This window comes from Mesoplodon bidens (assembly GCF_964165515.1).
Source record: "Mesoplodon bidens genome assembly, chromosome: X".
Taxonomy (NCBI): domain Eukaryota; kingdom Metazoa; phylum Chordata; class Mammalia; order Artiodactyla; family Ziphiidae; genus Mesoplodon; species Mesoplodon bidens.
Genome location: NC_138163.1, coordinates 111,406,806 through 111,433,644, shown reverse-complemented (window position 1 = coordinate 111,433,644; position 26,839 = coordinate 111,406,806). Strand labels below are relative to the sequence as shown.

The 26,839-nt window shown below is 37.5% G+C and overlaps 1 protein-coding gene across 2 annotated transcripts in view; it reads right to left on the bottom strand.

Annotated features, from left to right (window-relative positions):
* Positions 1-26,839, bottom strand: part of DMD (dystrophin) — a 2,087,389-nt gene that overhangs the window by 1,678,535 nt on the left and 382,015 nt on the right. For both annotated transcript variants that reach the window (XM_081221405.1, XM_081221404.1), the window contains exons 5-7: positions 17,475-17,567; positions 10,241-10,413; positions 3,521-3,639 (exon numbers count right to left, since the gene is read on the bottom strand). In XM_081221405.1, coding sequence (XP_081077531.1) covers positions 3,521-3,639; positions 10,241-10,413; positions 17,475-17,567 — 385 coding nt within the window. The remainder of the gene's footprint in view (positions 1-3,520; positions 3,640-10,240; positions 10,414-17,474; positions 17,568-26,839) is intronic.

Here is a 26,839-nt window from a genome sequence, read left to right as displayed (position 1 = left end):
CACAGCAACGAAGACCCAAGGCAGCCATAAATAAATAAATTAATTAAAAAAAAAATAAAAACAACTGAAGAGTGATGCAGGGATTAGCCAGGCAGAAAACAGAACCTGTGTCACCATCCTCATGCTGTTAAAATGAAGTGGATTAAAACCAAGCTAATTGGCTTGTGAATGTCATTTTGAGGTTACAAATATTTCTTGAAAGCCCTAGTGTTCATCAAATTTGACTCTCATCATTCATTTTTCATTCTAAAGTTACCCTGGTAAGCCACAGATGATGTGCACATCATCTTGCCCATCACAAACGGAAATGACTTACTACAGTCAAAAGTCATCTAGAACCAGCACAAATTTTTATCCCCAATTTTTTTATTACTTTTAGAACATCTACACTTTGTTATTGACAAGGAAAAGCTGAAAAGAATTCTCTTAATGCATAAAGTATTGTGTGGATTTGCAAACAAACCAACTTGTTTGAAACTCAGGGAAGCAAACAATGCACGTGAAACCCACAATGCACTACTGTGAGTGTCTTACAGGGAAATCAGGAGAGAAAGTGAATTGAATGATTCACAATAGGATATGTTTTGAAGGAGATAAACCTTTTATATCTATAAGCATAAAGATGCATAAATTATTAAATTTTACCCTACTAGTACTTGTTTTAGCATATGTTAACATTTAAACACACCAGAAACAGCTCCTGAAATTGCTTATGCTAATGCCTATTGCTACTCATTTTAAAAGGCAATTCCACTTAAAACCAAACCTCAGGCCTCAAAACACCAATTAAGGCCAAACAAAGCATACCAAAGTCGATATATGCAAGATATGAAAAGCTCCAAATTATATTTCAATGACTTTTTAATTTATAAATCAACCCAATCAATAAAGCATATGTTTAAAGTTCTAAAAACATTTTTGGGCAGGTATCTTTTAAGCCAAATATAACTTCAATCCCCCCAATAATAAAAATCTCCCCAAATATAAAGCTAAATGTTTCATTAGCCTCCTAAGGGGCATATTAGATATGAAACGAAAATTGCTTTGGGGAATAGCTGACATCATCATGTATAAGCTAAAGAACCAATAATTGGTTAAATAAAAATATGAACTTCTGAAAGGTAATTACTATACAGGACATACAAGAAGTCCGTTGAGTCTCGCCTGTTAGATACATTGAGTAGCCTGTTCTAAGTCTTAGATTCTAAGAGACACTATTCTGTCTTTTGTGACTAACTAATCAGTAAATAAAAATCCTTATGATTTGGTTAATTTTTTTCTTTCAATTATCATTGATATCGTCTCTTGGAAAATACTGAGCGATAATTTTTAAATGCATATTTGAGTATTTCCCTAATACTGGCAGGAACTGATAGACACTTAAAAATATAATTTAAGATTTATTCTGAATCCTTATCTTATTGAAAGCCAAAAAACCTTTAATAAACCAGTTTAGGAGACAATGCTCTTGGAAGGGAGTCCATAAATAGCAAAAGTTTTCGGATCAAAGAGTTCACTGGCAAAATGAAACCATAAGTGGTAGTTCGATCTCTATTAATCAGCTTGTATTTCATACTGTACCTGGTTGACTTTGAATTATCAAGTTTGAGTTATTATAATGGTGTGCCTATATGACATGCATTTCAACATACACTTTCCATTTAGGAGAACATATGGAATTGGGTATATCAGGCTATTTTATGCTATAAAATATATTATTTATTTAACTGACCTTTTCTGATTATAGGCTTATCAATCTATTTTCTGACTGTGATTTGGATGCCTATCTAGGTTCCTTTACTTCACTGATTCAGAGGAGGACTCAGAGATCAAAAGCCATTTTATCACTTAGCAAGGAAAAGATCTATTTTAAACTTACTCTTACTGTTTTACAAAAGGATAAGGCACACACAAGAATATCCCAAACAGAAACTGACTACCATATGTGGATTTAACGAAAAACAAAAAAACTATTAACAGGCTTATCCTTCAGATTCATACACTATAGCTTTCACCCTCAGGGGCTGGAGTCATATTTTCATTATGTCTGCCCTCTCTACCTCACTAGGGTATGAAAAAACACGTATATCAATCGGTACTAGGAGTCAATAGTGAGGTAACCCTCCCCCATCCTGCAAAACAAGGAAATATGATTGATACAACTTCTCCCAGCTAAACTGGGGCAGGAAGGACACTGACCATCTACTGAAGCAATAATAAGAGGTTACAGGAGTCATGCATTATCTAAAGGAGAAGAAACATTTCTAATGAACTTAATCTGATTCCAACTTCACAAACATTTCTATTGCTATAATATTCCCTTCCCAAGTCCATGTGCTTATCAAGAGCAATATAGAGGTCAATTAGATATGAGTATTCTGGTTCTTGTGATTGTTAAATATCTCATTTAAAATAAATGAGCTTCCATTTTGATTGTTATATCATTTTTTTTCATCTGGTTTAAAGTTAACTCCCCCACCACTACCACCACCATATGGATCTTCTATCAATAAGATGAGGTAATCAGGTTTTTGGGTCTATAACACTAGATTCGATTCTGGTTGATGATAAATTCACCAGTGAAAGGCTATCCTCTGAGTTACTTCAGAACTTTTCCGGATGGGACCTATGACCACCACTCAAGGATCTCCTTATTTGGGATTGATTCAATATTCCAAAGACAAAAGAATTATATAACCCTACCCAAATATCAGCTTGTACTGTATTGCACATATCAATCCCACTGACACTGCCTCTCCAACTTCTGGGTTTAGAGTGTGGTAAAGCCTCAAGGAAGTTGAGAATATAGTCTGCAATTCCAAAGAAGTTGGCAAATTTAAAAAGTGCCTCATGGGATAGAAGAAAAGCAGAGGTCAGGAATTATTTTCCCTCTAATCCATGTGTTTGTAAGATACTACTATGCAGCACCAGAGATAAGGATGAAATTTAATTAAGCGTAATATTATAAAAATATAAATACAGTACTGCCTGTGAACTAAAGAAGCAGAAAACAAATAACCATTCAGTGGAGGACTTCCCCCAGAGTGACAAATTACAACAAAATCAGCGCCAGGAATAGATTTCCTGATTTAAACAGTAAACCGTGTTGCCTTTTATGGAGTATATGAATGAAATTGGCAAGAGTAGCCAATTATTTATAGCTGATTAGTCTATCAAATCTCTTGGTAGAATAAGCAAAACATGAACTCTTTATAATTATTTGGAGTCAATATACTCTAAATGCAGTATACTTCATCTGTGAGGCATATACATTCTAAAGGCTTGAATTTTTTTCCTAAAGTTTTACATTTTAGTTTTAGATATTGGTATTCTGAGAACTAAAATCATGTATGACAGTTAATAATGTACTTCAGGAAAACAGAACATTTTAAATATACTTGGAATACAGAAAAACACAATGCAGAGTTTCTATTTTGTGCTTACTTTGTGGAAATGTTAAGCCTGAGATGATAAACATTAAACTATGCTAAAAACAGTGGTACTTTAGAAATGCACCAACCTTCAGGATCCAGTAGTTTCTCTATGCCTAAATGATACTTGGCAATGTTGAATGCATGTTCCAGTCGTTGTGTGGCTGACTGCTGGCAAACCACACTATTCCAATCAAACAGGTCTGGCCTGAAACACACACAAATATAAAGACAAATATAAATCAATTTAAAATGTTTCATGAGATTCACTTCAATTCTTTCTTAGTTCCCAGACCAGGGATCGAACACATGCCCCCTGCCGTGGAAGCACAGAGTCTTAAACACTGGACCACCAGGGAAGTCCCCAGTTCTGATATTTGACTGACAACCCATGCCCACATTCCTTAAGAGTTGAGTGTTACTCTTCGGTACTCCTCAATAACATTTCTCATTTAGACAAGTCACGATTTTAATAGAAAATCCTGAAGAAAACAAAGGAGAAATTATTCTATCTTATCCAAGCAACAAAAATGTGTTCTTCTCATCCAGTCTCATGGATTTGAATAACAGCCATTTGCTGGTATCTTCTAATTCTATAAGCCTAGCCCAGACCTCCTCCCTGAACTTCAGACTCTAGATCCATCTGCTTACTCAGTAGCTCTACTTAGAGTCATCACAAGACTCAAGCATCCAAAACTGACCTTCTGATACTCATCCCCATTGTACCACCACTAATCACCTACCTCTCTTATAGTTCTCCCTTCCTCAATAATCAATGACAAGGTCAAACTTGTAGGTACTCAGTAGAGAAACCTTGGTGTCAACTTTGATGACTCTTTCACTCTCATACAACACTTAGTTGGAAATATATCCAGAATTTGACCACTTCACACTATCCTCGCTGCTAGCACCATAATCCAAACCACCATCTTAGCCTGCATACAACACTGCATTAGCTTTCTAACTGCTCCCCTATTCCCACCCTTGCCCTTGTTAATCTATTCTCAGCAGAGCTGTCAGAGTGATCTGGTAAAATGTTTCATCATAACCTTCTCAAATCCTTGCTATCGAGGGAGTAAAATTCACTGACTTAACTGCGACCTACAAGGCCCTACATGGTCTGGCTTCCCATGAACTCTGATTTTATTTCTTGCCTCCCTCCTCGTATTCCTCAAACAGGCTAGATAGTTTCTGGCATCTGCACTTGCTGTTCCCTATGCCTGGAATTCTCTTCCCCCAGACACAGACGTGGCTCACTCCTCCCCTTCCTTTGGGTCTTTACTCAAAAGTCACATTGATGAGTCCTTCCCTGCCCTTCCCCCATCTAAAATTGCCTGCCCCCAAATCAAACTTACACAGCATCATTTCCTATCCCTCTTAATTGCTTTATATTTTTTCTCATTAGCACTTAACTACTATTTAACATACTATACATTTAATTAATCTTATCTATTTACCTATCTCCCACACTTGAATGTAGAATACAGAAAGAATTATTTTTGCCAGGTTTGTTCACTTCTAGAAACCCAGCGTGACACATAGGAGGGGCTCAATAAATATTTATTGACTACACCAGAGAATGGATGAGAACATACTATATGAATATCATTTTACTTAATAACGGAGAAAACACAAAGTCGTGTAAGAGGCCGTCCTTATCCTATAAGGATTTTAAATCTAACGAGGAAAAAAAATCCATACATCACAAGTTACATACATTTTAAGTGTGACAAACACAGATAATAATAATATATGGTTTTCTAAAATCTGAAGAGGTCAAGAAAGTTTTTTTTGAGGCTTAAGGGACTCTTAAATGGTGGTTTGGGTTAGATTAAAGAAAAGTGCTTGAGAACAGATTCTAAATTGCGTGGATATTAGAGAATCAGAGTTTTTAGGGAAGAAAAGAGCAGAATGTGCCCAGTCAGTCAGGACCTCACAAGCCTGGCTCCACTGGGAGATTTCTAGTATCAAGTGGTGGGAGATATGGTTAGGAGGAGGATTGGGATGAGTCTGTAGAAGGCCCTGGCTGTTAAGGAATTACAATTTTACCCAACAACATTGGAAACCATTAGTTAAGTGCTTCTTCACCTTTCCTGGATCACAGATACCTTTGAGAATCTGATGAGCACTATGAAACTTCTACCCAGACAAAATTCCTATCCATAGCTTTCAACAGAATTACACAGAATTTTAGGACATTTGGGTCTGTCAATGGACTCCTGCTTAAGAACTCATGCTCTGCAAGAGAAGATGTTTCAAGGACGGGGTTAGCTGCTATTTTCTAAAACCAGAATTCAAAAGAAAGGTGCAACTTTATTTCTCCTTTGCCTCTCATTTCCTTTTCTCTACTTGCTCCTACCCTGTTTAATTCACCAGACTTTTGTGCACTTCTTAGTAAATCTAATCTCCCCTACATACTCCAAGTTACCCAAAACAGCTAAAAACCTTTCAGAACCTAAAATATGTATAAATTGGGAGCTGTCTCTAGTAGTGGAAAGACTCTTAAGAAACAAAAATTAAATCCTAGACTATTTGGGGGAAGTTTTAATTTCACTATGCAACCTCTGCCCCATCTTCATTTCTCCATCTCTCACTAAGGGGAGTGGAAAAGAATATAGGTGGGAGAGTGTGGGAAACCAGTTTCTCACCTACAGCAAAGTAAACAAGGTTAAATCAGTATGATAAAAAAAATAGGATTACTTCCACAGTTAAGCCCCTTTCCCTTCATCCCCTTTGCCTTCTCCTTAGCCACTAACCAGTTACCTGGGTGACGAGTTATCTAAGTCATGCAATCTATTTGAGCTTCAGTGTTTTCATTTTAAAAAGAAGGAATTGGGCTTCCCTGGTGGCGCAGTGGTTGAGAGTCCGCCTGCCGATGCAGGGGACGCGGGTTCGTGTCCTGGTCCGGGAAGATCCCACATACCACGGAGCGGCTGGGCCCGTGAGCCATGGCCGCTGAGCCTGCGCGTCCGGAGCCTGTGCTCCGCAACAGGAGAGGCCACAACAGTGAGAGGCCCGCGTACCGCAAAAAATAAATAAATAAATAATTAATTAATTAAACAATAAAATAAAAAGAAGGAATTGTACTGAATGACCTTCTAGGTCTCTTCTAGCATTTAAAATCAATCTAATAAAATGTTTTAAATCATTAAAACTCACCATTAATTAACATTTTAAATAACCATGATTTTCAAATGCATAAAGAATTGTAAAACTAACCAACTGAAGAGGAAAGTCACATACCTTCCCATGCTAACCTAGACCATAAGTCATAAATAAGAATGTGCCACCAATGAGCCCCACACTTTTGAGGAAACCGACATACTGAACGAGATAACATAGCCTAGTAGATAAGCAGAGTCCCCTACGAATCCATATCCTGGCTCTACAGCATATTAGCTGTGAAAAGATTTCAGTCAAAAATGGAACCAGAGGATATGAAATGGAGAATTTCCCACATGTGCCCTCAGAAGAACAGAACTTCAGAATTCAGAGGCTGATTTTCTATGAATGCCTGTTTTACAGAAGTTCAAGCCTTATCTCCCAACCAATGAATATCCACCAAGAATCTCTCCCCATCCTCAAGTCAATGAACTTACTGCTTGCACTCCAGCTGTACTGCCCCCTCTCTGTGCTACTTGCCCATACGCACAGCCTGCCCCAAACCCCCAACAGACTCGCCTGTAAATTGTTACAGCATGTGTTTCCCAAACTGCAATTCCTCTGTTGTTCCTGAATAAACTGAATTTCTGATCATTTGACCTTGCCTCCGTTTATCTCTGTTTAGGTTGATATAACCAAATGATCTTTGGGAAACTGAGGCACAGAGAGGTTATGTGATTTCCCTATTTGTGAAATGGGGACAATGATAGTATGTATGTCATGAGAAACAGATGGGTTATTTTACTTAGAACAGGGCCTACAAAATAATAATTGTTTAAAAACACTAACTTCTATTACTTTAAGGTTAATTATATTTATAAAATAACAGTAATACATTTTCAGTGTACAGATTCAAGCCAAGAACCTATACTTACAGAAGAGATATAAATGTTACAAACATTGTTGATGCAAGAATAACAATATAATGACAGAAGTGGAGAGGAGAGAAGAGGAGGAAGTATGTATGAGGGTGAAAATTTCCTCAAACTTCATTTCAGGTGGTCAACAGATCTTGTCTAAACTTGATGAAAATAAGTATACCACTGTCATTTAAAGTCACACAGGCAACAATTATAAGAATAAAATGATTATAATATACTGATGAAATCAGGAAACAGATGGGGATAAGACGTAATATTTGTGGGCTTCATATTAAGGAATAAATCCATCTACTGTCAGAAATGAATTAATCAAGAAATAGATAATTATGAAAACCGTCAGAAAGAATAAAAGAAGTTGCTGACAGTAACTACTTCTAGGAAGTGGAGAGTGATGGGATAGGGCTGAGGTAAGGAAGACACATTTTGTTTCTTTTTGTCCTTTGCCTCCCTCTCTAATGTTTGACTTTTTTTTTTAAACCACGTGCTATGTTACTTCTATGGTAATAAATTAAAATAAGAAATTAAGAAGAAAATTTAACTGCAACTTTATACTTATTGCAACTTATTTGCATATTTTGAGCATACTTCTAATCAATTTTCATTTGGTTTTCTCATGAAAGTAGAATCTGGCTTCCTTTTAACTGCACTGTAGTGAACTCTGTGTTTTAATTTAATACTTTTAACTTCTTACATATTAAGATAAAATTTAGCCTTAAAGAAATATAAAGTCACTAAAAGCCTGATCTTTGGCAAGGCTCTTTGTCAATTCCTATGTTCGTTATCAAGTTCATGCCTTTGTTCTACATAGTCTTTCAATTATTGAAATCAGGACACCTCATGACATTCCTAAGTGTTCCAATGACAATCACCCTGGAACAAACAGTTCAACCATTCTCTTTTTCTTTAGATAAACAATATGTTCATCTGTCAGAAACAAAAAGAAGAGGGAGATGATTCATGAAAGAGCATTATCAACTGTGAGAAACCTCTTGAAAAGTAACCATGTTATGTATAAGAAGGTAGTTACTGATGATTCATTCAGTATGACAAAAGAATATATAAACGTAGATATTTGGAGAGACAAAGAGTAGGTCAGGGACATATGTGACAGGGCAACCTGGATACGTTTATTGATTACTTACAAATGCATTCAGAAATCATGAAATAGAATATTAACAAATGTAGTCTGTGAACATGCTTGCAAGACTGAAGTCTCCCACTTGAAAAGAAAATGCTAACGAGCCAACAAGGGCCGCATAACCCGATCCTCGATATTTCTGTTCATCTGCAAATGTGTACATGAACAGCAAGATCAATATGTTCCGGCCCTTACTGTGAAGCATGTGGCTGCATAAATGAACACTGACTTATAATGCAGAATGAATGTCTCTATCCCCTCTCATCTGGCTGTACTGAGGCTGTGGAATATTTTTCTTCCTGTCACACTTAGGAAAAACAACATATTAACATCGCTTAACATGCCGACTGAGCGTGAGCCTGCCTCCTTTCCAAAGTCAGGTTGCTGAGTCATTCACCTGGAAACTCAGTCTAGATGGGGTTAATTAAACCCAGCTGGAGCAAGAAACCTGACAAAGATGCTTATTTAGAGAGCATTTGCTCCCGGACGGGTAAACCAGGAAGAAAATTTATATTCTGGACGTTTCTAGAAGCAAGATTGGCATAGGAAAATGGTAGACTAGACTCATCGAGAAAAGAAAGATCAAAGTGAGAAAAGATAAGTTGCATTGAAAATCAGGGCAGATGCAGTCCAGTGGCATTTCAAACACAGTTAATAAGGCAATGTATTTGACCCTGGGGATTGGGCTGGGTAAAAGAGATGGGTAATAGGAAAACCAAAGCAAATGTTCCTTAGAGTAAATGTATTATACATACAATATATATGAATGTATTCATTATACATAATGTATGTATTTATCATGTTGTTTTGCTTTTTCTTGAACTGTTACTAATTCACTTACTGAGCTTCTTTATACAAGAAAAAGCAAACAACGATTTTATCTTAGAAAATATAATAGTGTAAATATAGTTAAGGACATTTGGTTCACTATGTCACACTGAGTTCCTTTTACGAAGGTCAACAGAACAACTCTCATGCTTTATAGCAATTGCTTTGCTGTTCCAGAGCAATTGTGTCTTGATATTCTGAGCACTGAGTCATAGAATTAATTGTGGTCTGCTCTTTGCCTTGGTTGCTAAGATGCTCAGAGCCTCTTTTAACCCTGAAATATAAGTATATATACATATATATATATACACACCTACAGGGCCTTATGGTATTTGCTATCTAAGTGTCTGACAAGAGAAATGTTTCTTTTTCACATTATTAATCTGATGATGGTAATTAATTGTACTACAGCCACTCACATAAGATCTACAACCATTTTTAACGCTACAGCTGAAGCTCATTACTAACACATTATTTGTATAGAAAGACCAACTCCATTCTTAGCAAAGTTAGAATATAATCTTGATTTTCTGGCAGTCTCAATTTCAAAGATGTTGATACCCCCCTCCACCGTAACCACATTCATGCTCTGATAGTTTTAACATTTCAACAACTAAGTGTAATATCACATAAAAATAGGATATTCTTATTCAGTACATTCCAATGGATGGTTAGATTAATATGGTCAACATAAATAACATGTTGCATAGTGGGAAATGATCAGGAACCATCCTGGAGAAAAAGATATCAGACTCTAAATCAATACTTTTAAAAATTATTCAATGTTTCGATAATCTTACCTATGACTGTGGATGAGAGCGTTCAAAGCCAGACCATCAGACCAGCTGGTGGTGAAGTTAATGACATTAACCTGTGGATAATTACGAGTTGATTGTCGGACCCAGCTCAGGAGTATCTTTTCACTGTTGGTTTGTTGCAATCCAGCCATGATATTTTTCATTACATTTTTGACCTAGGTGTGGAAAGATATTTTCATAAGGAAATGCATGAACAAGAAGCACACAAACTTAAACCTGAATGTTCTAATCTTCAGTTAATAAATACTGGCTCAGTGGTGATGACGGATTTGCACTTATCAGGCAACCCTCCCATGATGAATGGGATTCATTTGCGAAATGCTTGGCCAGTTATGGGCATGGAGATCCACTCACTCCTAGATGACAGGGCAAAGGTCAGTTTTCTCCCTGCCTCAAGAAAGAAGAGGCAGCTAGTGCTCCTTGAACAAAAGAATCTTGGAAGGATCATTCTGGACAAAGTGCCTGTCATGAACAGGGGCACCAAATGCAGACAAAAACGACCGGGGCCTGGCAGGTTGGCCCTGTGGTGGTTTCCGTCTTAGCTGTTCCTCTGCCCACAGCATGAAATGCTTCTCTTGAGTGGGGGCGGGGGGGGAGGGGAAGGTAACAAGGCTCTACGCACGTTGTCCCCTTGTACTTGTTTTTGGCAGAGAGGTTAAAGGGCTTCAGGTCCGTGAGACATACGTGGGGAGAAGGGGTGGAACATTCAAGATGCCCTCACGTGCAGAGCGGCGTGATAGTGCTAAGGCAAGGGGTGCCGTCCTGTGTGCTGGGCTCAGGAACGTCACCTCGGGGCTGTGAGGAGGCCCGCTCCGTCAGCAACTCCCACTGCTACCCTGAGAAGTCACAGCCTCCCTCCCAACACACGGCCCCCTGGCCCACCTCCGGAGTCACAGTCGGAATTCCCTACTTCCATTTTGTGGGCTGTGGTCACCTCTGCAGAGTCCCCTTGTTTGAGAAATTCGGCCACGTTGTGAAACATCAGGTAGAAGTCAAGGGCAAACAGCATGGTGGCAAAGAAAACGCCTGGGCGGCTTTGTTTCCGAAGCCCCGTCCCATCAAGCGACAGCTGTGATGGAGATGGTGAAGGAGACTAAGGCCGCTGTGACGCCGCGTAGAAAGTCCATTCAGGGCCTACACAAGCCCTGCCACTTGTTCAGCAGGGTGGCAGCGGCAAGGAGAAAGCCAAGGGCCAGCAGGGACCCCAGCACGGGCGCCGTGAGGAAGACGGAGGCCGAAGCGGCCTGAGGGCGAGCTGAGGAGGTCGCGCGGCCAGAAGTGCGGTGGCGCAGGACTGGGAGGGGCCGCTGGGTCCTGGGGGGTGGGGTCTGGGGGCCACGTAGTAGCGTAAGTTGGGCCCCACCCACCGTCCCACCCCCGGCTCCCGGAAGGGAAGCGGAAACCAAGACTGCAAAAGGGGAAAAAGGCCAGGTTCGGACTTATTTTCATGAAATGGTTTCTGGCCATTTGAGTCTGTCCTAGGCTGTGTGCAGGTGCAAATGCCACTCAGCAGGTTGTTGTATTTCCAACTGTCACTCTTCTAATTCAGCTGCCACAGAAATCCATTTTCTGGGTTTCGAGAATGCAGTTGACACCTCATTATAGAACAGACCGTCTACATTTTCTATTAAAGGAATCATTACTAGGCTACTTCTTTAATATATCAGTCCCCTTATCACATACTTAAAGGAAGTATATAAGTAAATGTGATTGGTTTTGACCACCAAGGGCTTCCCTTTCAGGCAGTATAAGGTCCATATACTACCAAAATTTGATCAGATGATGAATATTTATTGTGTATTCCAAATATCACATTTTATTTTGCTTCTTCATCCATGAGAAGTTAACAAATGCCTTCGGGGAAACTACATATTTTAACATCTCCAATGTTAGTAATCCTTTTATGAAAGATTCAATGCAAATTTTAGGATAGACTATTAAATCTAACTTTAAAATACTTGAAAAGGATTTGAGATGATGTTTGTAAACGTGGGATTGATGTGAAGATGTGAAATCTTTGCATACATTTGTCACCATCCCTTGATAGCTAAATCTATTATTTAGGGGTGGATTATCCAGTTTTCTTAATTCTTTCCTGACCTGCTTATTTAGCCACTTACTTACTGAATAAATAGGTCAAATAGTTATGTAATTTTTCTCATCATAGTCTAAAGTTATAAAATATACAGCCTTCATGTACAGAGACTGCAGGATGTGTACTGTGTGTCCTGTGCTGAACCAGGGTTGGAATCGGCAGACACTGGCTCAGTGGTGTTGATGGATTTGCACTGATCAGGCAACCCTCCAATGATGAATGGGATTCATTTGTGAAATGCTTGGCCAGACTACCCTCTATGCACATAATGTTAAAGAACAACATGGTATTCGATCCAAAGCTCCTTTAGCATCATTACGTCACTAATTCAGCTTATCAGCCTCAGCCTCATTGCTGTTGCTTCTACCTGGGTGCAAATGTTGCTGAGAAAAAAATAATAATAAAGGGCAATGTGAGATAACAGTTCTTCTTTTCCTACAGAAAAGAGAGTTACCAAGAAATCTTTATTAAGGATCAACCTTCAGTCAAACACTGAGCGGCTCCCATGGGGAGTCCTTAAGCAGAAAAATTCCCCACCCTCAGGGCTCACTGTCCCTAAGACAGAAAGAATCAATATAAATAAATATGTGTGTGTGAATACAGCTATACATCTATTTCTTAAAGGAAAAAAATGAAATGTCTTTGAGCACTGATTTCAAAAAATGACTAGGAGTTAACGGGGCAAAGAAGGTGTGATGGACCTGGAGATGCACTACCAGGATTCTCCTTTAAGGAAGGGCTTGTTTCTCCAGCTGTCCTGAGGCAGACATCACCCATGAGTCCCCTCAGGAACTACTTGAGTTGCACAAGCATGTCACCTATGGTCACATCCCTCCTAGGGCAGCCCACCTTATTAACTGATGAAGGGTAATTGTATAAAGACTCAACTATTTCAGCCCCACTCACGACAACTCTAAAGGCGCATTCTAGCTCCCAGTTCTCCATGGAGTTCAAGAAGGCTTTTGGGTGTGCATCCATGAACAACCTGCCTGCCAAACTCAGAGTCTGCTTCCCAGAATCCATCCTGTGAGTAAAAGGAGTTACAGAAGAGGGGTAGGACTGAAGAGAGGGAGGAATAGTCTTCTACAAGGGATGGATGGTAGTGTGTGAAAGACCAGAAGATCGAGACCTGTTTTGCCCAGAAGGCACTAGGTAGGCAGGAGGTTACAGTAAGGGCTTTCAGCAGCGCAAAATCCATCTTTCTCTTATCTGTTGTGCACATAATAAATAACATAAACATTCCAGTGTAAAGGAGCCCTGGAATTGAGTGTTTCTTTTGAGGTAGCCAGCAAAGGTGGGGGTCTGACCTTGAGAGCACACCACTGTTAGTGATACCAAGCAAGGACCCTGTGGGGCTCCTGGGCACAAAAGCCTTTCTGTGTCCCCCATTTCTTGATTACAGGAAATAGGCTTCCTTCAGCCTCCATGACCTTCCCTGAGTTCCAACGAGCAGATTCAAACAGTTGCTAATTAGGGAAGGGAGGGGATGCAGAGACAAGGGAGGAGCAGTCAAGAGAAACAGTAGTGCAGCCTTGGGGCAGTGTCCTGGTTCCCCCTCAAGGGATACACAATAACAATATCTTTGAGCTGTTTTGCAAATACTGAAACCTTCACCAGGTGGGAGAAGTTAACAGTGTGCTGCCCACAAGCACCTAGACCCCAGATGGGTTGGAACCAGGAGTTTGATGATGCCGACTCCCACTTACCTCACCACCAACCAATCAGAAGAACATCCACAAGCTGAGCACACCCTCTTTGAACAATTACTATAAAACTCCTCACTACCCCCTCCTGGTTGGGATACACAGTTTTGAGGGCATTAGCCCGCTGTGGCCCCCTTTGCCTGGCAAAATAATAAAGATATTCTTTTCTACTTCACCCAAAACTCTGAGAATTAATTTGGTGTCGGGGTACAGAGGCCAGATTCAGCTTCATTAGCAGGATATGTTTTTATCTCCAGCTGGTTCCCAGAAGCGAGGTGACCCCCCCGCCCCCACTAAAAAGGATGGTTTGCACTTTAAAAGGAAGGAAGAAAGGGACACATAACACACATTGTCTACTTCACAATTTTGCTCAAAGCTGCTTACTCCTCGATACAGGCATTATTTTTCAGGCAAATCATTTCATTTAAGTAGAAACCAGAAAAACAGTGACAGGGGAAATGGGGTTGGCATTCCTGAGTTTCTGCAAGTTCAGAGAGAAGGCCTCCACAGCAATAGTAATAACATAGTATATGACACTGGAACCAAAGATTCACATTTTTCCATCTCTTCATGTCATTCTTAATCTCATAGATCTGGAAAGTACATTAGGTTGGCCAGTGTGTCCTTTAATCTTTACTGAGGCTCAAGGGCTTCTCTGACGATTTTATAAGAAGGCAAATACGCACTCTTGGTGAAAATATCTTCTGCGATTCACTGGGTTATGATGAGGAGTATCGAGCAGGAGCAACTTTTAAAAAGTGATTTAGTAGTTTTAGTAGAACAGGGCAGTGTGATAGAAGAGAGATAAGATAAAGAGGCAGAGGCTGGGAAGAGTCTATATCCTTGCAATCACAAGGATATGGTGATTGGAGGACACAGATGGAAAACAGAAAACTCTAAGAGAAGTCTCAGACCAGGAAAGACTGCAAAAGCATTCCTTCTGGTATTCCTGATGTGAAAGCCCTTCCACATGCTAATTAAAAAAATGAGCACACGCACAAGCAAATGAAGAAAATATCAGACAGGGTAGTTTTAAACTCTATCCTGCAGTGAGTTGAGAGGCAATTGGAAAGGGTTTTGAGGAGATAAGAAAGGGTGAGATCATATGAGAGACAGTTTGGGTGATAAGTACAATTAAAATAGCCTTTTGGGGCTCTGAGCACGCCTAAGTCCTCCTGCTGGCTTTGTCATGACTGCCATCTGCGCAACTCAAAGTGTTTTCTGCAAGCTGGGGTCTCTCCATGAACAATTTGTTACGAGGCCATAAGATAAATATCAATACAACAGTTGATAGTCCATTAGAAACTTCCATAGCAATTTTACAGAGTCCTATTTATGTCGGTTGAGTTTAATGATAAAAAAAAGAAGCTTTGGGGGCTTCCCTGGTGGCGCAGTGGTTGGGAGTCGGCCTGCCGGTGCGGGGGACACGGGTTCGTGCCCGGGTCCGGGAAGATCCCACATGCCGCAGAGCGGCTGGGCCCGTGAGCCTTGGCCGCTGAGCCTGCGCGTCCGGAGCCTGTGCTCCACAACGGGAGTGGCCATAACAGTGAGAGGCCCGCGTAGCACAAACAAAAAAAAAAAGAAGCTTGGGTTTTATGTGTCTATTTCATTTTTCTAATGCTTCAGTTTTATTGTAATTTACACACAATGGAAAAGGGGGAAAATACTGCTCCTTCCTCAAGACAGTTTGAGAAGTACTGAGCAACAGAAGGAAACCAGTTTGGTGGGGGGCCGTATGTTGCCTTGCTGGTTCTATTTGACACCATCGCTACATGAAAAAAGCCCAGAATTGAGAATCTTGGGCTCATTTGAGGCTCTTATGATCTATTTTCTGTTGTCAGCCGCTATGGTTGTTCTCTCTCTCTTCCCATATTGCTGTGAAATAGGACTGAGCCAGTTCAGAGTATTTACAATAAAAGATATGGGAGTCAATTGGGAGAACAATATGGGTGTCAACTGGGAGGACAATATGGGTACTGAGTTCAGTAGGTATACCTCTGGTCTACATGCTGTCTGACTCCGAGAAGGACCAATCTACAATTCAAGTTAAAAGTTAACCTTACTAAAGGAAGTAGTGATACCTGCTACAATAGGAATGGACCTCAAGGATTATGTTCAGTGAAAGAAGACAGATATAAAAGAATATATACTGTATGAGTGCATTTGGTATGAAATGTCCAAAAAGGCAGACATATAGAGACAGAAAACAGATGAATGGTTGCCTAGGGTTGGGGGTGGGAGAGGAGAGTGATGGTAAATGGACATGAGATTTATTTTTAGGGTGGAAATGTGGTAAAGTTAGATTGTTGTGATGATTGTACAATTCTGTAAATATCCTAAAATGTTTGACAGATGGGGGGAATTGTTTCTTCCTCAAAATAGTTTGAGAAGTGCTGGGCAACAGAACTAAACCAGTTTGGTATACTTTGAATTTTACACATAGAACAGGTAAATTTATGATATATAAATTATATCTCAAAAAAAGCTGTTATATAAAAAAGTAAGCTCTACCAGTAAAAAGAGCCGGCATCTCAATTACCCTCCAAATTCTTAAAATATGAGTGGAAAAAAAAAAGAGTTATTAGTATAATATGCCTCTAAGGAAAATGGTACACTGTACTGAGTGCTTTATGGATATTCTCTCATTTAATCCTGACAAGAAATATACGTGTTCATTATTTTTTTTTCGCTTTTGGTAGTGAGGGAATTATGGCCCAGAAAGGGATGACATTATATCTAATGTCACTAAGATGGTAAATGAGGAAGTCAAAGCTTAAGCTCCTGTCGGTCTGACTAAAAAAATATATACTCTTCACTAAACCGATGATCTGTGATCCATTTTGCAGAGGACCAGTAAATATAGGCATTCAGAAGACCCTGTGCTGAGGTGCTTCAGAAAAAAGGCAATTTCCAAATCAGACTATGAAGTAAGTTTTTCTGTATAACACATATACAGATCATCATATCCCAATAATCTTTTATTGGCATTAGTTTACCTTGAGAATACACACGATTCACAAAGTCTTATTCATTTGATAGTGATTAACAGGAAAAATACCCCTCTTCTTACAAAACTATGCAGATTTACTTTTAGGTGAGTTACAAAAGACCTATTTGTGAAAAGTATTTTTATTACCCTATTGATGAGGTTTCTTTTTTTTTTTTTTGCCTCATCTGTACCCAGTGAAATAAAATTTAGAAAAATATTCCTGCAAATGTGCTAGAACCTGTTTTATAATCTGCTGATACTTCACATTGCATATGACAATCATCCCAGTTTAAAAGGCAGCACTATGGAGATGGGCTTTGTATTGTTAGAGATATACATGTTTTGCAGATCAATGGTAAAAATGAAAGGAAGGATCAGCGACGTTACCTTCCCCCACCAAAAAAAAAAAAAAATCATCAGGATTCTTACCTGCCAGTGGAGGATTATATTCCAAATCAAACCAAGAGTCAGTTTATGATTTCCATCTACTATGTCAGTGCTTCCAATATTCACTAAATCAACCTGTTAAAGATAAAGGGGAAACATTTGAAGGAAGAAGACAAAACGTCTGTTTGAAAAGAAAACAAAATGCAAAGGTAATTGCATTTATCTATTTCCAGAGCCTAAGCAGCATTATAGCTTTCTAAAAATAATCTAAAAATGAAACAAACTGCATTTGTAACTGAACTTTCTGTAACAAACAAGTGTCCCCAAACACATTTACAGAGATAGGAAATGAGTGTACTTTTAGTGTATAAATAAATTACTGCAGATTAAAGAGTCCAATAAGAGTATCTCCAAATAAAATATATAACAATGATAACTCATAAAGGATGCCTAAAATTAAAAAGTGCTTCCTAGGACATAATTGAAACTCAAAAATAGAAATTTCATCAATCCTTTTATCTAGCTCAGAGGAGTGCTATTGTAATTAGGGGTGACTGCATTTGACTAAAATGTCCTTGCTTTAGAAATACATGTTAGAACTCTACTAAACAATGGAGCTAATGGCCAGCTCTCTTTTCTCTATCTAGGACTGGGTTTGGGAATTAAAATCTAGCAGAGTTTTATTTTTTCAAGACAAATCCCATCTCCTGTCCTTCTTGCTCCTAACGTTTTTAGGTGGAGTCAGGTTACACATACACATCAGGCAAATGAGCACATGAAAAGATATTCAACATTACAAGCCATTAGGGAAATGCAAATTATAAACATAAAGAGTTAACACTACATACTTATCATAATGGAAAAAGTTTAAAAAATAGTGACAATATCAAATGCTGATGAGGATATAGAGAAATTGGGTCACTCATGCTTTGCTGGTGGAAATGTAAATAGTACAGCAACTCTGGAAAACATTTCCAGCAGTTTCTTACAAAATCGAACATGTGCTTGCCATACAATCCAGCAATTGGGCTCTTAGGCATTTATTCTAAAGCAATAAAAAACTTCTGTTTATACAAAATCCTATACTTAAGTGTTCATACTAGCTTTATTTGTAACAGCCAAGAACTGGGAACAACCCAGATGCCATACAAAGGTGAATGGGTAAACATATTGGTACATCCATACCGTGGACTACCACTCTGCAATGAAAAGGAACATCTATTGATACATGCAGCAACTTGGGTGAATCTCATGGGCATTATGCTGAGTGAAAAAAACAAAGCCAATCACAGAGGGTTACATACAGTATGATTCTATTTATGTAACAGCTTTGAAAAGACAAAATTACAGAAATGGAGAATAGAGTTGCAGTTGCCAGAGGTTAGGAACTGAGGTGGGGTGGGAGGGGCAGGTGGATGTGTTTATGAAAGGGTAGCACAAGGGATACTTGTGATGACGGATCTGTTCTGCACTTGACTCTGATGGTGGATACACAAATGAACGCATGTGATAATGTTGTAAAGAACTAAAAACACGTGGCCACACACACACAAAAGTACAAGTAAAACTTGGGAAACATAAATACTACTGGTAGATTGTATCAATGTTGATGTCCATGGTAATATTATACTATAATTTTAATGTATGTTACCATTGGGGTAGAGCTGGGTTAAGGGTACACATGATCTTTCTGTATTATTGCTTATAACTACATGTGAATTTACAATTATCTCAAAGAAAAAGGTTAACTTTAAAAATGAGTATCCAGGGATACTTTAAAAAGAGAGAATATCACAATAAAGCAAATATGCAACTTCAGATTAAGGTCTATACAATGGGGGTGAAACTGTCAAAGCAAGGGTTGAGGGCTGAGAATTCGGATTTCTCTCCCTACTTACTACCCCTAGGCTCACTGATTCCTTTGGTTGACTTTTCTTTTGGCTGTCTCCAGGACTCTGCCATTTTGTCTTGTCCTGAGGGTATTGACCTGAGAGAGTTTCCCATTTATCCTCCTCTAGATAGCTTCACTAAATAGCTGACATTCATTTTGGTTAAACCTTTCATTCTCTCAGGCTCTAAACCTTTACTGAACTAAGTCTCACTTGGATCTTTCCCTCTTGTCTCTTCCTCCAGTAAGATGGGTTTACCATTTTCTCACTCAATGCTAAAATCTATTCCTTATCATTCATCTTAATTTTCTAAATCCTATTAATTATAACTTTTAAAACTATGAAGCTATGTGGGAAATCCAGGTGAAAATAATAAAAAGGCTACTCTTCAGTTTCATCGCCAAATGACTCCCAATTACTCCCCACGTAAACTTATTTGTAGGTTCAATGGATAATCTAATACTTAAATTTATTTTTATATCACAACTATATACAAATTTTTGGTGGATTGGATTAAAACAAATAATTGATACAGAAAAATGTAGAATCACTGAAATAAGGATAAAAGATCTAGATACAAGTCCATAGTTTAATTCCACACATAATTTATAGTAGAGGGTATTACTAAGCTATGCAATAGATTACATGTGAGGGTGGTACCACATGGACATTACAGAGAAGTCAGCCTGAAGTAAATGGACAGCATATAAATGGACATTTAAGTAAGGCTGTATTGAAGAGTGGATGAGCAGAAGTCCTGAAAGCTGGTTAAGGTGAAAGACCTTGATTTTCTTGGGTATAGGAAAGTCAAGGTGATACTGCCATTGTAACACATTACACGTCTGCTTATTTCTACAATGCAGATGCTTCTCATTGGACAGCTGAATTTTAGTAGTACCCCATGCAAATTTTTCCTAATTCAGTGCTGAAGTAAATATCAGAATTTCAAATTACTGGGCATTCACATAGATTTTTTTCCTATACATGCAAACAATAATTTGCCATGATACCTTCATTTTAATTATACAAAGTAGATACAACAAGTTTCTAGAATTTAGATCCCAGGGGAGATTAATAACTCCTGAACAAGAAAGCACCATCATCTACATTTCATCTGGGGATTCCTCATGTGGCAGTAGAGGGGAGGAGTTCTCCATGTGGAAAAGATGCTATAAATTTAAGAATTGATTTACTGATTAATTCATTCAACAAATTCATATGTCAGGCACTGATGTACTTAGAACACAAAAGGGAAAAATACTCCTCCTTTCTGGAACTTAATTATAGTGACTGAGAATCAGACCATATATTTTTGAAGATTCAATTATTTAAATAAAGAACATGTGATTTTTAGAAAATAGATATACTTGAGGAATCACTACTGGTAGTTAAGTTTAGACTTGCCATAGGGATCATCCTGGGGAGACTAAGAGCAAGCAGCAGGCACTTAGATACCAGCTGCCCCTATCCACTCTCATAAGCTTGTTCTCTGTGAGCAGGGAGATGATTCCTCCATTTATTTATCCCCATAAAATCCCTTTTAAAATCCAATCTATATTATACCAGGGACTGTGCTCAGGCCTGATAAAGAAGACTAAGGTAGAACCCCTAATGTCAAAAAGCTCACAGGCTAATAGCAGGTCACAAAATAAAGTTAATTAAAATTAGGTAGGATCCAAAAATTCCGCTTCTAGGTATATATCCAAAAGAATTGAAAGCAGAGACTCAAACAGATATTTATACATCAATGTTCACGGCTATTCACAATAGCCTAAAGGTGGAAATGATCCAAATATCCATTGACAGATGAATAGATAAAGAGGACATGGTGTATATATACAATGGAGTATTCTTCAATATTAAAAAGAAAGGAAATTCTGATACATGCTACAACATCAGTGAACCTTGAAAACATTATGCTAAGTGAAATTAGCCAGCCATAAAATGAAAAATATTATATGATTCTACTTATGTGAGATACCTAAAATAGTCAAATTTATAGAGAAAGAACGTAGAATAGAGGTTACCGAGAGCTAAGAGAGAGGTGATTACAGAGTTTTTTTAAACAGGTAAGAGGTTCAGTTTGGGATAGTGAAGACATTCTGGAGATGGATAGTGGTGATGGTTGCATACATAGGGGAATGTATAATACTAATGCCACTCAATTGTACACTTAAAAATGGTTAAAATGGTACACCAATTTTTAAAAATGTTTAAAGTGGTAATGTATATGATATGTACATTTTACCACAATAAAAATAAATAATAAAAAGAAGCCACTGGCGCATACACACACACACACACACACACACGCCTTAGACAATATCTAAAGGAATGTGCATGGTTGTGTTCCAATAAAACTTATTTATAACCACTGGAAAAAATTAGGTAGGCAACTGTGTCTCATGGATGCCCAGTAGAGAAAAAGAAATTTTTGTGACAGTGTAAGCAAAACAAAGAGGAAACATTCAGTGTTGACCGAATCTGTAAAGAAGGAATATAAAACTGGAACAAATAAAGGGGGGTGTGTGTGTGGAAGGCATGCGAAGAAGACACATGTGACTAAGGATATGGGGAGGCAAGCGTAAAAGATATTACATGGTTGGGAATTAGAAGTGTTGTACTCAGGGACAAGGTGGCATGTGTGAAGTTGTTAAACAATCTGGGGCAGGATTATGAAGAGTCTTAAAAAATCTCAAGGAATGCAAGGAACAAGTTACGGCACTATGAGGTAGAAAAATAATAATACCAGAGAAGTTGAACATATCTTGGCTAATTCTTATGGGCGTTGAGAAAAAACTAGCTGAGATTCATTATAAATGTCTCTAACTAGTACAAGGACGCTTACATTTTTGTCAGGGACAACAAACCTTTTCACAATTCTCAACTCTAAGAAATGTGCATTTTATAGTAATATACCACATCTTTAATTACAACTTTACAAGTGATACAGTGATAACCATTTGACGATTTCTTTTGTCAACCTTCAATAAACAATAAGAGCATAGTATTAAATCTTAGTTTTACAGGGATATTCTGTAGACAGTTACAATAATGCAATCCAATTTATGTAACTTTCTGTTGATTTGCAATTATATTTTGTTAGTTCACTTTTTTTATTGCCAATGTTACTCACTATACCATCCTATCCAATAGGCCAGTTTTGTTGGTGGTGCTTGCCATAGGGCGCAATGAGTAAATAGCTTGGCTTTTAAGTGGTATTTCACTCATATATTCTCAACTGTGTGTGCCTTAGAGGGTAACTCTTAACACACTGCAATTATTACCAATCATCATTCCTTTCTAAAGGTTCATATTTGATCAAGTCGTGTTGTCATAGGTGGGTATTTTGTCATCCTGTAGTTGGGTTGTAAGAAACACAACTATCCCCATTTTTTGAGTGGTAAACTATATGTTAATCTTTGTACTGTTTTCTATGTCTGTGTATATGTACATATGTATGTGTGTATATATTTCATTTTTGTTCTTTTTATAAATATTGTATTTCTTTATATATAAGACCACACAAATATTATTTTACACAAATGCATGAATGAGATCTTATACATGCCTCTCTCCTATTTTTCTTGAGACAAGTTTTATTTTCCATTTTGCTTGCCCCACTTTCTTCCCAACTTCTTTCCTAATCTGACCTAAAAAACTCCCTATTCATATAATCAGTGTATGTGTGAGTGTGCATGTGTGATATCCTATAAACACAAATTTGTGAGGTTTTATAGTCTACAGAAAATGGCATATTATTCAGGTTCTATTGAATATTTCTTTTACCAAACAATAATCCCTTTTATTTGTTCATTTTCATGGCTAATCCATCTGACTCTCAATTTTCGTATGCTTGGTGTTGTTAATAATGCCCCATATCTCACCATGTAGCTATGAATTATATATTTTTTTAAATCATTACTAGCTTTTCTCAAATAATCATCACCATGCCGCACAATTGCTTCTCTGTTTTCTTTTACGTAGTTTTTTCCTAATATATGCTCTGGAATTATATCTTCCAAGGATTATCAATCTAATTTCCAAATAACTATGAAAAGGAAAATTAAAATTAAAATATGTTAATATCTATGTTAAATGAATAATTATGTGTCTGTCTAGTAAGCAAAACAAAACCCATTTATATGACATATGCTAATAAATGGATTCTGTGTGTGTGTGGGGGGGGTGTAACAAGCACAAAATAACAGGAAATTCAATCTTGAGGTCACTGAGGAGGCCCAAAGTTATGTTTCCCTGTTTTGCAGAATGAAAGCATCTGACACCAAATGAATAGGTGTGAAAATTGATATTATGTGTGAAAATTAAACAGCATGCATTGAATTTTTGCAGAAAAAGTTCACCTCCACATGAAGACTGGCTTTAGCAGTTCCTGCAAACAGGCCTAAGACTCTACTCAGAAAGTAACATTAGATTCTGGCTCAGAGTTTTGCAGTGTTATCTGTGGAAGATGCTTTACTCAAACATAATTCTGGAATATATAGAAAATTCTCACCATTTGCTTTTTTTTTTTTTTTTTGGCTGCACCACAGCACACAGGATCTTAGTTCCCGGACCAGGGATCGATCCCAGGCCCCCTGCAGTGGAAGCGTGTGGAGTCCTAACCACTGGACCACCACGGAATTCCCTCACCATTAATGGAACCTTACTGTGGCTCCAGCAGAATATTTAAATGTGAACTCATAGGAAAAAATCCCTTGGGTTAGGATGAGCTGGCTGTAAAAAAATGCACCTAGGAAACTTAAGGAATTGGCTTTTGGAATACAGTAGTCTATTGTTATCCTTTTTATAGGTGTGAGAACACAAATTGAAGGGACTTCCTATTCTGTCCCCACATTAGTAGCTAGACTAAAATATCTGATTTTGTACAAAAATTTATATTTAGTAAATCTATGATTAATATATAAGTATTCCAGAGAGCACTGCTCCTTCCTGGTGTTCTACCTACTAAATGAGTTTACTAACCACTGGGCATGAGGAACAATTCTTTTCCTTTGCTTATTCAAGAGAATAATGTTTGTTTTATCTGAGGTTTTGTTTTATCCCCAGTTCCTTCAAGGCTTGGATGCAATCTAGCATTGTCAGTAATATTTTCTACAAGCTAAATTTAGATAGCCCACGGTGGTTATATTGAAAGGATTTATACATATAATACTGATATATGTAAGATTTAAGAATACTTAGGAAAACCATAAGATTTAAAACGAACCTGAAATGTAATGGTTTAGTGAAAGGAGATTACTGACCTAGACAAGTTTATATTATTTTTGATTAGCTTTACAGGAGGAAGGATAGCAGAATGAGTTCATCAGACATAAACTTGCACACAGTGACTTTGGAATGAGGAACATTTGACATTTAAAAAATTGCAATAACCAGGTCAAATAATGAAAATGGAACTTCTCAGGGTAAAACAGAAGGTAAAAGATAAGAAAAAAGATAAATAAATTCAAGGGAGTGATATTCCTGTGATATATCTGACAAGGTTCTAAGGAATAAATCTCTTACAAATTTTTCCATGCTTTTGAAATTTTTGGTGGTGGCAGGGAGATGGATAAACTTTTCCAGTTTTAGTTTGTAAATAATTTAAGCATTTGCATTCCTAACGTGGATGTTGTAGAAAGTTATGTCTCATTCAATAAAGGAACCATCATCTTTCCAATAAATGATTTTCTTGTCTTTTTAGACAACCACTGAGAAGGACATTTCATAACTACAGGGACTAATGAAAACACATCTTGTATCATTCAGCCAGTTGATATTAGGTTAGGGCTAGGAGGTTCCTCATATGTTTCAAAGGATGTGGTTCTTCCAGATCACTTCAGATTTCAAGATTTATCCTAAGGAGGAGTCACTTTTGTTCCTTAATATGCAGAATACAATCTGAGCTTTTATTTTCATTAGGCATGGGGTAAGGGATAAGGGTAAGCAGTCTTTGTACTTATCAGTCTTGGTATGTGTGTTTAAATAACCAAAAAATGCTGCAGATTAAATCTTATAAAATAACTTCACATAGAATGTAAGATTATAAAAGGAACCATGAAATATCATCTTTAAAAGTTTGAGTGGATTTCCTTAACCAGAATCTTAAACAATAACTAACATTTAGGGAAAAACCATGCATTGGGATTTATCAAATAAACAGCCCTCCTGATAGACCTCATGCAGATACTTCTACCTTCTATATATTTGGTTCTTTCAGATCCATACATTTCTTTCTCATAAACTGTTTATAATAGAGAATCTCTTTCCAACACTCAAGACCAATAGGATTTGCTTTTTAAATGTGCTAAGTGCCTTTTATAAAACATCTGCCATCATGGAGTCAAGCTAAAGAGACTTCTCCATATTCAAGAGAAATTCCTCAAGTATTTATATAATCCTTCCAAATATAATGCATTTAAAAGATCAAAAATTTAGAAAAAGCAAAGGTGTTTCACTACCCTGCAGCATGTGCTTTTATACTGTGTTTAAGATTCATATAAAATTTTAAGACTTATAGGCATAAATCATACCCACTTTGGCCACTGAAAGATGCATGTATTGAATCTTTTATTATTAAATGACGAATAGTTCAATATATACAACATCAAGGGTGGGCTGCATTGGACATTGTGGCCTTGGGTCTCTACTGGCAGGTTTTTTTTCTTCCCTCTCATATCTCTACATTCAAAATGTTATTTTTTATTTTAAACAAATATAGAAATTTGCATTGAAAAATACCTTTCAAAAGCACATTTTGATGTAGAATACATCATAAGACTTAGTACTGGGAACACACTATAAAGATACTACCCCCTAACTTCAGTGACTAAGCTTTACATAGTCATTCATTAAATATTTTTCACCATCCACCATATACCACATATTAACTGTTGAGGACAAAGACCAAAAAATGGACTGTTTTATCAAATTGCTTAAAGACTAGTGAAATGAGTTAAAATTTCTCTGTATTTTGGATGCATTTATGATAATCATACATCACAAGGTAACTCTTAACAGAACTGTGTTTTTGTTTGTTTATACATTTCCTCTTTGACACTAAAGATTTTAAGCAGTTAATTTTTAAAATCTCATAATGTTAAGGAAGTATAAACATTAAAATGGTGAAAGAATATTGAAACAAATATAGCAAAATAGAAATTTCAATGCAGGTAGTCTTATTGAACATAAGGTACAGAACTAAACTTTTTGGCAAAGTAGCTCTTATAACTAAACTAAGCAAAATTTCCTAGGTGGAATATTGTATACTAGAGGGCATCATTTGCTGCCCTCTATAAAACTGCCCTCAAAAATGATTTCACAAGATAGAGTAAGATAAAAGACACACATACTTTCAATATAATATTATTTAACTTGAATTTTTATAAATACTATGTATCTTATACCTGGCAATATAGAATGTCACTTTAACGACAACAAGAACCCTATGTAACCCATGCAACTATGGTCAACTAATCTATGACAAAGGAGGCAAGGATATACAATGGAGAAAAG